At 48.9% G+C, this 13,521-nt stretch overlaps 2 protein-coding genes across 6 annotated transcripts; both read right to left on the reverse strand.

The window, feature by feature from the left end:
* Nucleotides 1-5,407: 5,407 nt before the first annotated feature.
* Nucleotides 5,408-8,537, reverse strand: LOC125522132 (6-phosphogluconate dehydrogenase family protein). Of its 5 annotated transcripts, none has more exons than XM_048687209.2 (11): nucleotides 8,377-8,537; nucleotides 7,979-8,163; nucleotides 7,688-7,776; nucleotides 7,381-7,495; nucleotides 7,112-7,262; nucleotides 6,844-6,926; nucleotides 6,624-6,719; nucleotides 6,386-6,528; nucleotides 6,052-6,136; nucleotides 5,765-5,844; nucleotides 5,408-5,674 (listed from the first exon to the last, which is right to left on the reverse strand). In XM_048687209.2, exons 2-11 carry the CDS (start codon nucleotides 8,099-8,101, stop codon nucleotides 5,587-5,589), a joined length of 1,053 nt encoding a protein of 350 aa, XP_048543166.1. In that variant the 5' UTR covers nucleotides 8,102-8,163; nucleotides 8,377-8,537; the 3' UTR covers nucleotides 5,408-5,586. The 5 variants fall into 5 exon arrangements, with proteins under 5 accessions (XP_048543166.1, XP_048543165.1, XP_048543164.1 ...); XM_048687208.2 differs by having other exon boundaries at nucleotides 8,324-8,530; XM_048687207.2 differs by having other exon boundaries at nucleotides 8,262-8,530.
* Nucleotides 8,538-9,709: 1,172 nt separating this feature from the next.
* Nucleotides 9,710-11,487, reverse strand: LOC125523758 (strigolactones hydrolase CXE15). Its single transcript, XM_048688824.2, has 2 exons — nucleotides 11,307-11,487; nucleotides 9,710-11,090 (listed from the first exon to the last, which is right to left on the reverse strand). The coding sequence occupies exons 1-2, from the start codon at nucleotides 11,485-11,487 to the stop codon at nucleotides 9,973-9,975; spliced, it is 1,299 nt and encodes a 432-aa protein (XP_048544781.2). The 3' UTR covers nucleotides 9,710-9,972.
* Between the last annotated feature and the right edge of the window lie 2,034 nt (nucleotides 11,488-13,521).

Raw genomic sequence — 13,521 nt, forward strand, 5'->3', positions numbered from 1 at the left:
GGACGAAACCCTAGTCTTCTTCATCCTCGCGCCATCGGACACGTCCACGCCGAGCCGGACATGTCCGCCGCCCGCTGCCACCTCACTCCGGCCAATCCAGCCTCGCCACGTCAGCCGAGCCGCCGGCGCGCCCAATCACGCGCTGCCACGTCGCCAGCGCCGCGCCCTCCTCTCTCCTCCGCCGCCGCGGCCCGAGGGAGCCCAGATCGGGCCGCCGCCGCCCTAGCGCCTCCTGTCGGCTGCAGGCATCTCCGCCGCCGTGCGCCTGGGCGTCGCCCCGCCGCCACCGACGCTCGCCGGCGTCGACCGCCGCCGTTTCCTCGCCGGAGTGCGCGTCCCGGCCGGATCCGCCTCATCCGCCGCACCTCGCCTCCACTCGAGCGCCACCACGTGCCGCTTCCACCGGACGGCGCCTCCTCGGCGGCCGGGAGCCCGCCGCCTCGCCGGACCTCGCCGGCCGCGCCGGACTCGAGCTCGCCGGAGCTCCTCTGCCCCGATCTGCATGACGCCACCCCTGTACGGCCTCATCCACCGCACCAAACGTCCGGCTCGTCCCGCATCGGTCCATCCTGAATGCCCCCGTCCCGTTTTGCATAGGGTACAAATTTCTACTAAGTCCCCGAAATTCCCAGATTCATATGCCCATGTTCATCGCCTCGTAACTTTGCATCCATAGCTCCGATTCATGCATATAGCATATCAAAATGTTCGTCTCAGAGAGCACATCATTTCATCTCATTGCATCATTTTCATTTGAGTTCATCTTGATGCCCGAAATGCTGTTAGAAAAGTGCTACTTGAGATAATTGTCAGATCTGCTGCTCCATTTAGATATTTGTCATTTTTGCCATGATTAATGTGTGCATGATATGCCCATGAGCTCTACATGTGTTTTGTTATATGCTTTGTCATCTATCCAGAGGTACAACCCATGTACTTTTGTGATGTGTGTGGTGACTAGAACAAGCTTGCCAAGTGAGGCACTTGGTAATGCTGATTTCCGGGACTTAGCATTTCCACTAAGTCCTTGACCTGTTTATCTCATTATGCCATATGTTTATGTTGTTTCCTAGTGATCCGTGCCTCTTTTGAGGATGATCAGTAAGGATGATTTGTTAATCTTGTAGTGCTCCATCCATCCATGTCTTTGTTTGCAATTATGGAGCACCCTAGCTTGAGTCAATCGAGCTCTACTTTTGTCATTTCGTGAATCTGGGCAGATTGTCTACTTGTTAGCAATTTTGCCGGGGATGTTGTAGTTGATCCGTGCATGCTATGTTATTGTTCTTGCCATGTCTAGCTTGCATTTTGTGTATTCTTGATGGATGTATGCTTAGCTTTTCATGACTTGTTGGGGAACGTAGTAATTTCAAAAAATTTACTACGCACACGCAAGATCATGGTGATGCATAGCAATGAGAGGGGAGAGTGTGATCTACGTACCCTTGTAGATCGATAGCGGAAGCGTTATGACAACGCGGTTGATGTAGTCGTACGTCTTCACGGCCCGACCGATCAAGCACCGAAACTACGGCACCTCCGAGTTTTAGCACACGTTCAGCTCGATGACGATCCCCGGACTCCGATCAAGCAAAGTGTCGGGGAAGAGTTCCGTCAGCACGACGGCGTGGTGACGATCTTGATGTACTACTGTCGCAGGGCTTCGCCTAAGCACCGCTACAATATTATCGAGGACTATGGTGGCCGGGGGCGCCGCACACGGCTAAGAATATGATCACGTGGATCAACTTGTCTCTTTCTGGGGTGCCCCTGCCTCCGTATATAAAGGTTCAAGAGAGGAGGAGGCCGGCCGGCCCCTATGGCGCGCCAAGGAGGAGTCCTCCTCCTAGTAGGAGTAGGACTCCTACTAGGAGGGGGAAAGAAGTGGGGAGGAAGAAGGAAAGGGGGGCGCCGCCCCCCCTCTCCTAGTCCAATTCGGACCAGGGGGGAGGAGGCGCGCGGCCCACCTTTGGCTGCCCCTCTCTCTCTCCACTAAGGCCCATATGGCCCATTACTTCTCCCGGGGGGTTCCGGTAACCCTCCGGCTTTCCGGTTTATATACCCTCGAAATCAGGCAAGATGATCATACCCTCGAAATCACTTCTATCTTTGCTTGCTTAGTTGCTCGCTCTTTTGCTATGCCTATGCTGCGATACCTACCACTTGCTTATCATGCCACCCATATTGTTGAACCAAGCCTCTAACCCACCTTCTCCTAGCAAACCGTTGTTTGGCTATGTTACCGCTTTGCTGAGCCCCTCTTATAGCGTTGTTAGTTGCAGGTGAAGATTGAAGTTTGTTCCTTGTTGGAACATGGAGATGTTGTTCCTTGTTTGGAACATGTTTACTTGTTGGGATATCACAATATATCTTATTTAATTAATGCATCTATATACTTGGTAAAGGGTGGAAGGCTCGGCCTTATGCCTGGTGTTTTGTTCCACTCTTGCCGCCCTAGTTTCCGTCATATCGGTGTTATGTTCCCGGATTTTGCGTTCCTTACGCGGTTGGGTTATAATGGGAACCCCTTGACAATTCGCCTTGAATAAAACTCCTCCAGCAAGGCCCAACCTTGGTTTTACCATTCGCCACCTAGCCTTTTTCCCTTGGGAGTCACGCATCCCGAGGGTCATCTTATTTTACCCCCCGGGCCAGTGCTTGTCTAAGTGTTGGTCCAGCCCAGAGCACCGTGCGGGGCCGTCCCTTGGCAACTTGGGTTACGTTGGCTCCCGTACGCTTAGCTTATCCGGTGTGCCCTGAGAACAAAATATGTGCAGCTCCTATCGGGATGTCGGCGCATCGGGTGGTCTTGCTGGACTTGTTTTACCATTGTCGGAGTTGTCTTGAAGAACCGAGGTACCGAGTCTGATCGGAACGTCTCGGGAGGAGGTCTATTCCTTCGTTGACCGTGAGAGCTTGTCATGTGCTAAGTTGGGACTCCCCTGCAGGGTTTTGAACTTTCGAAAGCCGTGCCCACGGTTATGGGCAGATGGGAATTTGTTAACGTCCGGTTGTAGAAAACCTGAAGTTGACCTTAATTAAAATGCATCAACCGCGTGTGTAACCGTGATGATCTCTTTCCGGCGGAGTCCGGGAAGTGAACACGGTGTTGGAGTTATGCTTGACGTAGGTTGCTATAGGATCACTTCTTGATCATACTTTTATCGACCATGCTTTGCCTTCTCTTCTCGCTCTCATTTGCGTATGTTAGCCACCATATATGCTAGTCGCTTGCTGCAGCTCTACCTCATACCTTTACCTTACCCATAAGCTTAAATAGTCTTGATCGCGAGGGTGCGAGATTGCTGAGTCCCCGTGGCTCACAGATACTTCCAAAACCAGTTTGCAGGTGCCGATGAGTCCGTGCAGATGACGCAACCAAGCTCAGGAGGAGCTCGATGAAGATCTTGTCCTTTTGTGTTGTTTCGCTCTAGTTGATCAGTAGTGGAGCCCAGTTGGGGTCGATCGGGGACCGTGTCGCGTTTGGGGTTCTTCTTTTATTTTGGTTCTGTAGTCGGACCTTGATTGTATTTGGATGTTGTAATGCTTTATTCATGTATTTGTGTGAAGTGACGATTGTAAGCCAACTATGTATCTCTTTCCCTTATGTATTACATGGGTTGTGTGAAGATTACCTCACTTGCGACATTGCTTTCAATGCGGTTATGCCTCTAAGTCGTGCTTCGACACGTAGGAGATATAGCCGCATCGAGAGCGTTACAATACTCGACGGGAACGTCTCCTCCTACTGAACGCACATCGCCGAAATGACTAAGATAAATCCAGAAAAATACAACCACCAAGGACTTGACCCCTGATGGGCTGGTTCTATCCTAAGAACATAACCGTCTGCGCTACGCTAGGTTCACACAATTAATATACAATAATACTACACTCACGGGCTCACTACGGCCTTTTACACAATCTTCATTGCAAACTCTTCACCCCGAATTTCAGGTGGTGTGGGCCTCTCATCCTAATTTCTTCCAATCAAATTACCCAGCTAAGCACCCTCATAAAACCCGTAATTATAAGCACGTGCGTGTAGCATTGCTGATTAATATATGCTCACTACACACCTATAAAATTTCATAATGAAATATGTCTTTTTTGGGCTAAAATTGAGACAAGCATATGGATATAACAGATTTACTGGGGGTACTATTTTCTACTTAGAGATCTACATTTTTTGTTGCAAATAAACGAAAAAATATCTATGAAAGAAAATTATACATGTATCTACAACTTGAAAATATTATTATTATTATTTTCAAAAAATCCGGGCTCCAAACTATCACACTCGTGTAAATACTTCCTACTTTGAAAAATCTACCAAAATTATTGATTGATATAGGGAAATGACTTGCATCCGGATGAATGGATGATTTACATTGAATCCAAGAGCATGAGTGACCAAAAGAGGTTCAACAAGCAAGAAAATTGTATGGAGACGCATAGGCGACCGGCAATCACCCGATGGGCTCACCAATGCCGAAGAGGCTACACCGACATCTCTCGGGTTTGAGAAAAATATGTTGATAGAGGGTTTATTTGGTTAGTGTCCAGCACTCCATATCGCGAAAAAGATGGTGTCTAGCTTTAGGTTAATATTTTTTGATATTTTTTGTCTGACGAGGATGCCCATGAGAGGGTTGTTTTGTTGTGGCATGTAAAAGCATTTAATAGTTTACTAGCATTAGTAGATGCTCGTATGGTCAACAAGGTTGGAAGACATTGATTGAGGCAGCTTCACTTGAACGCTATGCGAGTCCTTCCGAGTGTGCAAAGCAAGTGTCTGGGTCACAATCTAGAGCTAGATCCTCTGACGTACTACACCCTAACTTGTGGGGCTGAGTCCACATGTCAGTGGGCTAACAGCATGTCAGGGGAGCCGCGTCCTACAATCCAGGATGCTCAAGGGGTGGCGAGCCGAGAGGAAGAAGGCATTTGCGTTGGGGAAGGCGGTAGGGAGAAAGACATGTAAAGCGGTTTTTAGAGCACCGTTTTTTGGTTAAATTTTTCCAAGATCACCACACATGTCATTTCATTACATAAGTTTGCACGCAAGTAGTAGAAAACACGAACATGTTTGTTGTCTAAAAATTCAGATTTTCTATCTTTTACTTTCCTTCGCGTTTTTTTTTATTTTGCTGTTCTTGCAGAGCATATGAGCCTGAGATCCGTTTTGAATATCCGGTGTTGAGTCCTTTCCATTGATTTTTTGTTGTTTGAAGTTGTGAGAAAATTCAGGGTACAACATAATCGGTACCTAAATTAAAGCTCCGCTTTAATTCAGCCTTGTGCATGGGTATATGGACTAACTTTATGAACAGAGTCCAAGCAGACAGAAATGGATCATTATGTACAAAGAGATGCAGATCAGTAACTAGATTTATTTTCCAAAACAGAAAGAAAATCTGGAAACTTGATTGCTGAGAAGCAAACCGAACTAACAATATGTACAAAGGAGACTCCAAGTCTGCAACCTTGTCTGGGCACTGTTTAACTAACACCTAAATTTAATCAATTGGAGAACATTATTATTTTATTTCAACCAATGACAAGTTTGCTGGGATAGATACAGGATCACTTCTCATCCTTGCCGGTGTAAAAGTGGCGAAACGCGCATGAGAAGTCCTTGAATTCACAGCCCTCGTCGCATAACTTCCGGTAACTGCAGAAACTAGTGATTAGTCATGCAACAAAAGAAAAGGTGAAATGTAAGGTTTTCTGTAACTTTTTTTGTTCTTGTTAATAATCTTACATCTCAAGTGCTTCAGAACCCATGGGACATTTGAAGCCAACTCCAGATGCAGAGGCCATGGCCAAATCCAAATCTTTAGCCTGCAGAGGAATGCAAACGATGAAGTGTGAGCTTTGTTTAATATGATGATCATATGCACTTAGTTTACACTGTTTCGCTCTTCCTTTGCTAAGGGAAACATGTACCACACATGTTGATGTGATTACAAGATTCCAGACTAATGTTGTTTTACCAAGCAATCCACTTATATTCGACAATCAGAACATTCTGTGTCCCGTGAATCATACCATTAATTTGGAGGTGAAACCACCATCATAATTCCTCGACGATGGCACGCCCGCCATTACTCCAGGAACTGGGTTATATGTGTCGCTGTTGAAATTAGCCCCAGAAGGAGCAAACAAAGTTACAAACTTCAGATGATCCAACTTATAAGGCATAAGCTTAAGGTGAGAATTTTCAGTTAAAAAAAGCTAAGGATGAGAATGTAATTTTCTATGACTCATTACACATTTACACCTGAATAAAAATTATGCTCCATCACCACAATCTAATGTTTGAAGAAGCAAAGCCCGTAGTACTGCATCTCAAACCACAATAGGATAAGTGAGGAGACAATACCTACTCCAGCAGCGGGCGCTAGAGCAATTGAATATATCTGTGAGAGTGCTTGCTTTGATCCCAAGATTCTGACCAAGAGCAAAGGCCTCGGAGACCCCAAGCATGCTGATGGCCATGGCCATATTGTTACAGAGCTTTGCAGCCTTAAAAGTACATATTAAAAGTGAGTTTGAATCATCTGTGCATGAAAAGTTATATAAAGAGAACTCAGTGAAGAGCTGGAGTAAATCAAACTTACCGAGCCATTTCCAGCCCCGCCGCAGTAGATCAGCTTTTTGCCCATTGCGAGAAGTAACGGCTTTGCTGCTATGTATGTTTCTTCTAAACCACCCACCTATATATCATTCCTTTGCACCAAAGTAAGACACAAGCCCTTGTATGTAACACTAGTTTTTCCCCAACAAAGTCTCTGTATTTTCTGGCAGTAACAATAAGTTCTGTGAAGCAAGGAATGGTACCATGAAAGTCAGTGTCCCAGCTTCTGCGGCAGGAACACCTCCGGAGACAGGAGCATCCATCATCATCGGTTTTTCGGCGTAGCCTGAAGATACAGAAAAGGCAGACATGCATAACTCAAATGTGCAGATAGTGTTATTTGTTGCCGGGGACAGATAAGGACACAGTTAAGACCGTTGATGGTTTCATCTTTTCCAGGTGTACACTGAAGTATTCAGGTTTTGAACTGCTAATTTCAAATGGTGGTTCTGTATGATGGCAGATCACAACCTTTCTTCTCATTTAAACTGCATCTTGACATGTCCATAGATATCTTTCTCGATGTATGAGGATCAACTGTGGATGAATCTATGTATAACCACGGTCCCAGGCGCCCCCCATTACCGAGCAAGCCATTCCGTCCACTGTATACATCTAAGACCTGAAAAGAGCCTGGTAGCACTAAGCATTTGATTTGGTAAAGGTGTTTGGTATAACTCAAGTTACAGCTAGTGCTTGTGAGTCACCAACTTCTCGTAAAGAAAACTAAACCAACTTACATGGGCAGAGGAAGGTAACATGGTGATTACAACATCACTCGACTCAGACACTTCAAGTGGCGACCGCTTCGTGGGAATTCCATCGTCGGAGAACTTCTTCATGGCAACCTCATTTCTGAACATCATAGATTCAGTGTTTGTTGGATGGTCTAACAACAGGTTTTAAGACGACCACAAAACTACGTGTTAGAGTAGGGTAATGCGGCTTTTTACATGTATAATTAGTAGGCAAACCACTTTTGAACAAGGAATAATTGGATGAACATTGGACCACAAAAAAAAATGGAAGCTGGCAAGAAGGGCTTACATATCATGAACTGACACTCTGTATCCAGCCCTCACCAGGTTCCTTGCCATGTGGGCGCCCATGTTCCCAAGCCCTATGAATCCAACACTCTGCAAAGCATGCCAACACCTCATAATCATAAACAAGGGAAACAATGTAAAATGTCTGTGCCTATCAGAAGGATGCATTGGCCAAAGATCAGAGCTCCTTCCAATCTTATTTTATTTCAACTAAGCTCTGCTCGACTCAAGTTGCAGGTGATACAGGCAGAGAAGAACGCGAGATGGACATGAATCATAAGAGGAAAGAAACCTCCATGTGGGGTGGAGGTGGAAGCGCAGGAGCGGAAGAGAAGCCCCGGGCGCGGAGGCGGCTCTCCCAGCCCCATCGCTGCCGCAGCTTGGAACCAAGCCTCCTCCATCCAACACCACCCATGCTTGCTGCTGCTGCTGCGGCTGCTATCGGGTATCAGTGGAGCGCTGAATCCAGACTGTTCGCTGCAGGAAGGAAACAGAGAGCGGATAACATCAGTCAGGTTCGATGGATCCGCGCGTCGTGGAGCGATGATCCAAGCGAGGCGCGGCACCGGACTCACTCACTCTGTCAGCCTGGGATTCGGATTCGGCGAGCGACACGGCGGAAGCGCGGGTCACTCACCAAATCTCGCGACTGGGACGGAAGAAGAAGCGGAAGAAGAAGCGGGAGCTTGCCTTCACCGGTGGGTGGGGGAGACGGGTGGAGAGAGGAGGGGACGAGCTGTGCTGTGCAGCAGGTGGGAAGGGGCTCGTTCCGGCGTGGCGTGGCGTGGCGTGGCGTGCATATCGCTTCGCCGCCGCCGAGTCATCGGTCATCACGCTCTCTCGCACGAGGCTCGCACGCCAAGAGGGATCACGTTTAGCTATGCAGACGAACAGTAAAAAACACATTCTTTTTTACTATAAAACAAACTGATTTATTCGTGCATGCCTGTGTCAAAAGCATGCTTGGCAAGAGCAGTTGTGTCACGCTGGTAAAAGGAAAATCAGCGGTTGAAAGTGCCAAAATTTTAGCGCTAAAACCAATTTTATCGGATGTCAAATATTTGGACCCCGAAACACTTACTGATAAGGGCATGTACAATGATTGATAAGACGGTCTCATCTTAAGTCTTGCATGTAATTTAAAAATAACAAATAAAATTGTCTATAATGGGTCATCTTTTAGTCTTATTTTTAATAACTAGCTATTCCTAAAAATATGGTGAGACATATTGTACTAAGAGATCATCTCTTGTCTTCTCTTAAATAAGATAAGACAAGACTTTTTCTTATGAGTACTCTCTCCTCCACCTCATTATTTATCTTACGTGGCACTCCTATGATACACCATTGTACATGCCCTAACATTTAGAGATGAACGCTTTTTGGGACAGCGTACTTGTCTAATATAGAGTATTAGCTAGAAAATAAACTATGCCTGTCGATTTTCTGGATTGTTGGATCTTCATCCAACGGCGCCAATTGCCCTCATGTTGTTCTTCTTCCAACCAACACTGACCTAACTGCCTACTCTCACCTCCTGCGGCCAAGGCGTTACCACGCTCGCCACGCCGCTCTCGTCCTCCCCTGAATCATTTCTCATGCCATCCCTCCCCTCACACACATCCTGGGACGTCTCCCCAGCTTCGGGTCGTTCCCATTCGAGCCCTAGCCATTGTCCCCGTGCTTTGCTGAGTGTCGGATGCTTCGGGTTCAGCTCTAATGCTCAATTCGACAGACACAAATTTTACTTTCAAGTGTCTAATATATAGCAAATGCGAATTTTTCATTTTTTTACAATTCCAAGAACATCTTCTATGCGCAAGATTAAAACTCCACATAACTGAATATATCTGCATCACCTTCCACTAAATAGTACTCCTTCTGTTCGGAATTACTTGTTGCAAAAATGGATGTATCTAGACATATTTTAGTTCTAGATACATTCATTTTCAAGACAAGTAATTCAGAACGGAGGGAGTACTTAATTTTTTTTAAAGATTCTAATATGAACTATATATGAAGCAATATGTATGAATCTACACCTTAAACTACATCTATATACGGTTCATATGTAGTTTATATTAAAATATTAAAAATACTTATATTTATGAACGGAGGCTCTACTGGAAGAGAACCACTACAGTGGCCACCCAAAGCACACTATTGAGCCACCTAAATCATTTTTTTATTTTTTTTATTTTCAAATTGATAGCATGCAAGCATCGAAATGATGGCATCGCCCGATACTTTGCATGCCAAACAGATTACTAGCACGTTTATCACTACTTAGTCCTGACCGTCGGCGCCGGTTGAATCGGCCGCGTCTCTGCCCATGAACCGGCCGACGACCCGCACGACCTCGCCGCTGGTCTCCGACCACGGGCCCCTCGAGAAGAAGCCGTGCTCCTTGCCGGCGAACACGGCGAGCTCCACGTCGTTCCCCGCGGCCTTCATCCCGTCCACGTACCGGACCTGGTTGTCCTTGAGCATGTCGTCGCCGCCCACGACGACGAGCACGCGGCCGCCGACGGGCCCCAGGCCCGGGCTGTCCGGCCCGAGCGGGTTCATCAGCGGGTAGTCCTTGTTGGCGCCGGCCGGCAGCGCGAGCCGGTTGTACCGCTCCGCCACGTCCCGGCTCAGGAACGCGCTGCCCCGCGAGCCCAGCTCGGACTGCGTCGGCGCCTCGGAGGTGAACGCCGGCATGACGAGGACGTACCCGGCTGTCTTCACGGGGTCGAGCCCCGCCGCGCCGAACCGGGCGGCCATGTGGTGCGCGATGTTGGCGCCGGCGGAGTCGCCGGACACGAAGAGCCTCCCTGGGTCGGCGCCGGAGTCGGCGAGCCAGGCGCGGACGTCCTCGTCGGACCCAGATCCGTCAGCAGGCCCTGGGGCGAGCCGGTCGCGGAGCCAGGCGAGGGCGGCGGCGGCGTCCTGGTGGGCGGCCGGGAGGCGGTGCTCGGGCGCGAGGCGGTAGTCGAAGGAGAGCAGGACGGCGGGGAGCTCGTGGGCGAAGCGGAGGCAGCAGGCGTGCACGGAGGGCCAGGCGCGGCTGCCGATGCAGAAGCCGCCGCCGCGGAAGTAGGCCAGCACCGGCAGCCTCAGCCGCGCCTTCCCCTTCCCCTCCCGGCGCGCCGGCCGGTACATGCGCACGCCGAGGCCGTGCGCGGCGTGGTACACGGCGTCCCTCCACTCGACGCGGCCGTCGTCGCGGTCCTCCACCGTGTACGGCGCCGCGGCGGAGCGCACGGTCGTGCCGTCGCTGAGCACCTGCAGCACGCCGCGGCAGTCCTCCACGACGCGCGGCGCCTCCGTGCCGCCCGCCATCGCCTCCCCGCCGGACGCGCGCGCCGACGTGGACGTGGAGAAGCTGGCCGGCCGGCTCGATTCGACCCGATCGATCCGATCTGCTACAGGCAGTTGGTTAGCGCACACGTGACACGCCACGTACCATATGCGCGGCCAGCAGCTCGTGGGTTGGTGTGATGAGCCGTGAAGAGCGTCTTGGAGCGGGCGCGCGTGCTGCTGTAGCTGACTGCGCGGTGAGTAGGTGCCGACGTGCCGTGGCGGTGGGCGGTGGCGGTCAGCCGTGTGCACATTATTGTTCGGGTTCGGTGGCTAACCTGGCGCAGGCCTGCGGGCGCTCGAGCGTCGAGGTGACGGCGGCGCGGACGCGGCGGGCGGCGGGACGGAGACGACGATTCGCCTCCGTGCAGCAGCACATGCTTCTCCGCGCGTCGGCCGCGCGGCGTGGAAGAGGCGGCGGGCCGGCGCTGTTGCGCGCAGGAGCAGGCTGCTGGCCATGGCGATTTGATCTTTCGGAGAAGACGACTCGGCTTTGGGGGATTCCACACAGCTTAACGTTAAACTGACTCTCATGACATGTGGGACCCTTTTGTTTCAAGTTGGATGACATGCGGGATTTCGGGTGGTAAGTACTTTTTTCTAGCAGATTTCCATCCATTCGGCCATTCATATCTACAGTAGATTTGACTAATACTATGAGCCATTAGAGTATGCTGAATTTCATACGAAACAAGGGTCGGCTTGGTCATGTTTACTGTTCCGTGTGAAGCTGTTGGTGCTTTTTAATAATCATAATAACAATTTTGAATCGTCTTTCTGTCCCTAGGCAACAGAGAAGCACCATTAGGGCATCTAGAATGCTAGGAACTTACATACGCGCTTACCAAGAAAACAATAAATATAATAAAATCTGAAAAACACCTAAGCGCCTCATGCCTCAACGCTAGATGCTAATTAACTAAACAACGCAGGCGCTAAGTGCTGGAAGAAAAATGGCCAAGCGCTGGGTGCGTGATTTGGCGTCGATGCCAGGGTTGACACCAGGATTACAGCCAGCAACCGCTAATCTGCTGGGATTACGAACCTGGCGCCGGGGCTAAGCGCCCAGCGATGGAGATGCCCTTAGAGAAAGAAGCACTGATGATGCTTCAGTCTGCTAAAACATTTAGGCCTCCTTTGATTCATAGGATAAAAAAATCGTAGGAATAGTAAAGTCATAGAAAATGAGATGACATATATTTCAAATCTTATGAGTAGGAATAGAAAAAAAGATACCCTTTGATTCATGAATTTTTTGTTAAAAAATACCACATACGCTCTTGCATTGACAGAAAGGACCACCTGCTCATCATATTGACAGAAAAAAACAGCTATGCTGTGGCGTGGCAGCCGACATGTGGCACCTGCCGCCACAGCCGATGGCGGCTAGGCCTGCCGCCACAATACACGGCGGCAGCCAATGCATCACAAGGATCCGGCCGAGCGAACGGAACGGAAGGATGTTGATGGGTTGGGTTGTGCGCATGCATGCATGCAAGTACACGCACAAGCACTGCCTCCTCGCTAGACACGCGCAAGCCTGCATGCATGGAAGAGCGGCACGCACAGCTAGCATATAGTGAGGCGAGGTTTGCCCAAAACATTTGTCTCTCGTCAGTTTGATGCATGTCGCTGAACGTAGGTCACGCGCACGCACAGAGTCCACACGCACCGGCCGAAATCACTGTTCTGATCTTGTCAACGTTTATAATCATAAACTAAACTTGACGAAAAAGTATTTCGCGATTTGACCCTTTTAAAAACGTCAGGGTCTGTGGTGTTTCCACCCAACATAGAAACGTCGAGCAAGCTAGCGTTCCAAGCCAACACGCAAACGCCGAGGCAGCTAGCGTTTCTGTCCTGGCCTACAGTCAGTCTGAACCCGCTGTTTTCGCTGACGTGGCATGCTTGAAACGCCAAGGTCCTTGGCGTTTCTGACCAGGATTAAGTAACGCGCGCGGGCCGCGGGGGCCTAACCCAGCCCACTCCCCCGGTCGAGCAGTTCTGGTTCGACGACGAACTGGCGGCCGCCCCCTCCCTCTTCTTCACCAAATCTTCCCCAGATCTACTATTTTGATCATCAAAACGAGGAGATCGGAGCATCCCCGAGTTGCTTGAGGTATTCTCCTCCCAATCCTCCATTTATTTTTAGTTAAGATTGGCTATTGTAGATGCATTTTTTCAAACATGATGGAACCCTAAGATGAGTTATTAGTGATTTGTTTGATGAATATTTTGGTTACATTATGTTTAGAAAGAAGACATATACTCCTTGTGTTTAAGTATTCTTAGTTAACTTGTTTATTATTGGATTTAGAGAGAGACCATTTTTTGGATTAGGTTGAGCCTATTATTTGTTAATAATTAGTTGTGATAGATTCTTTAGGATAAAATAGGTTGAAAAGAATTGGTGTTGGTAATGTATCTTTGGGATAATTTGTAGTAGTTCTCACACGATTTTGTATATGATGCGGTCATAATTTTAAGCATATA

This window comes from Triticum urartu, chromosome 7A (genome assembly GCF_056163025.1).
Source record: "Triticum urartu cultivar PI428250 chromosome 7A, HENAU_Tu73, whole genome shotgun sequence".
In the NCBI taxonomy this organism is placed as follows: domain Eukaryota; kingdom Viridiplantae; phylum Streptophyta; class Magnoliopsida; order Poales; family Poaceae; genus Triticum; species Triticum urartu.

Excerpts from the sequence above, each read along its gene's own strand:
- LOC125522132 (XM_048687209.2), bottom strand. The coding sequence starts at position 8,101 with ATGGGTGGTGTTGGATGGAGGAGGCTTGGTTCCAAGCTGCGGCAGCGA. Across the intron at positions 7,777-7,978 it reads CACCTCCACCCCACATGGAG|AGTGTTGGATTCATAGGGCT; the intron begins GTTTCTTTCCTC and ends CATGCTTTGCAG. Across the intron at positions 7,496-7,687 it reads AGAGTGTCAGTTCATGATAT|AAATGAGGTTGCCATGAAGA; the intron begins GTAAGCCCTTCT and ends TATGATGTTCAG.
- LOC125523758 (XM_048688824.2), bottom strand. The coding sequence starts at position 11,487 with ATGGCCAGCAGCCTGCTCCTGCGCGCAACAGCGCCGGCCCGCCGCCTC. Across the intron at positions 11,091-11,306 it reads CGCCCGCAGGCCTGCGCCAG|ATCGGATCGATCGGGTCGAA; the intron begins GTTAGCCACCGA and ends TGCCTGTAGCAG.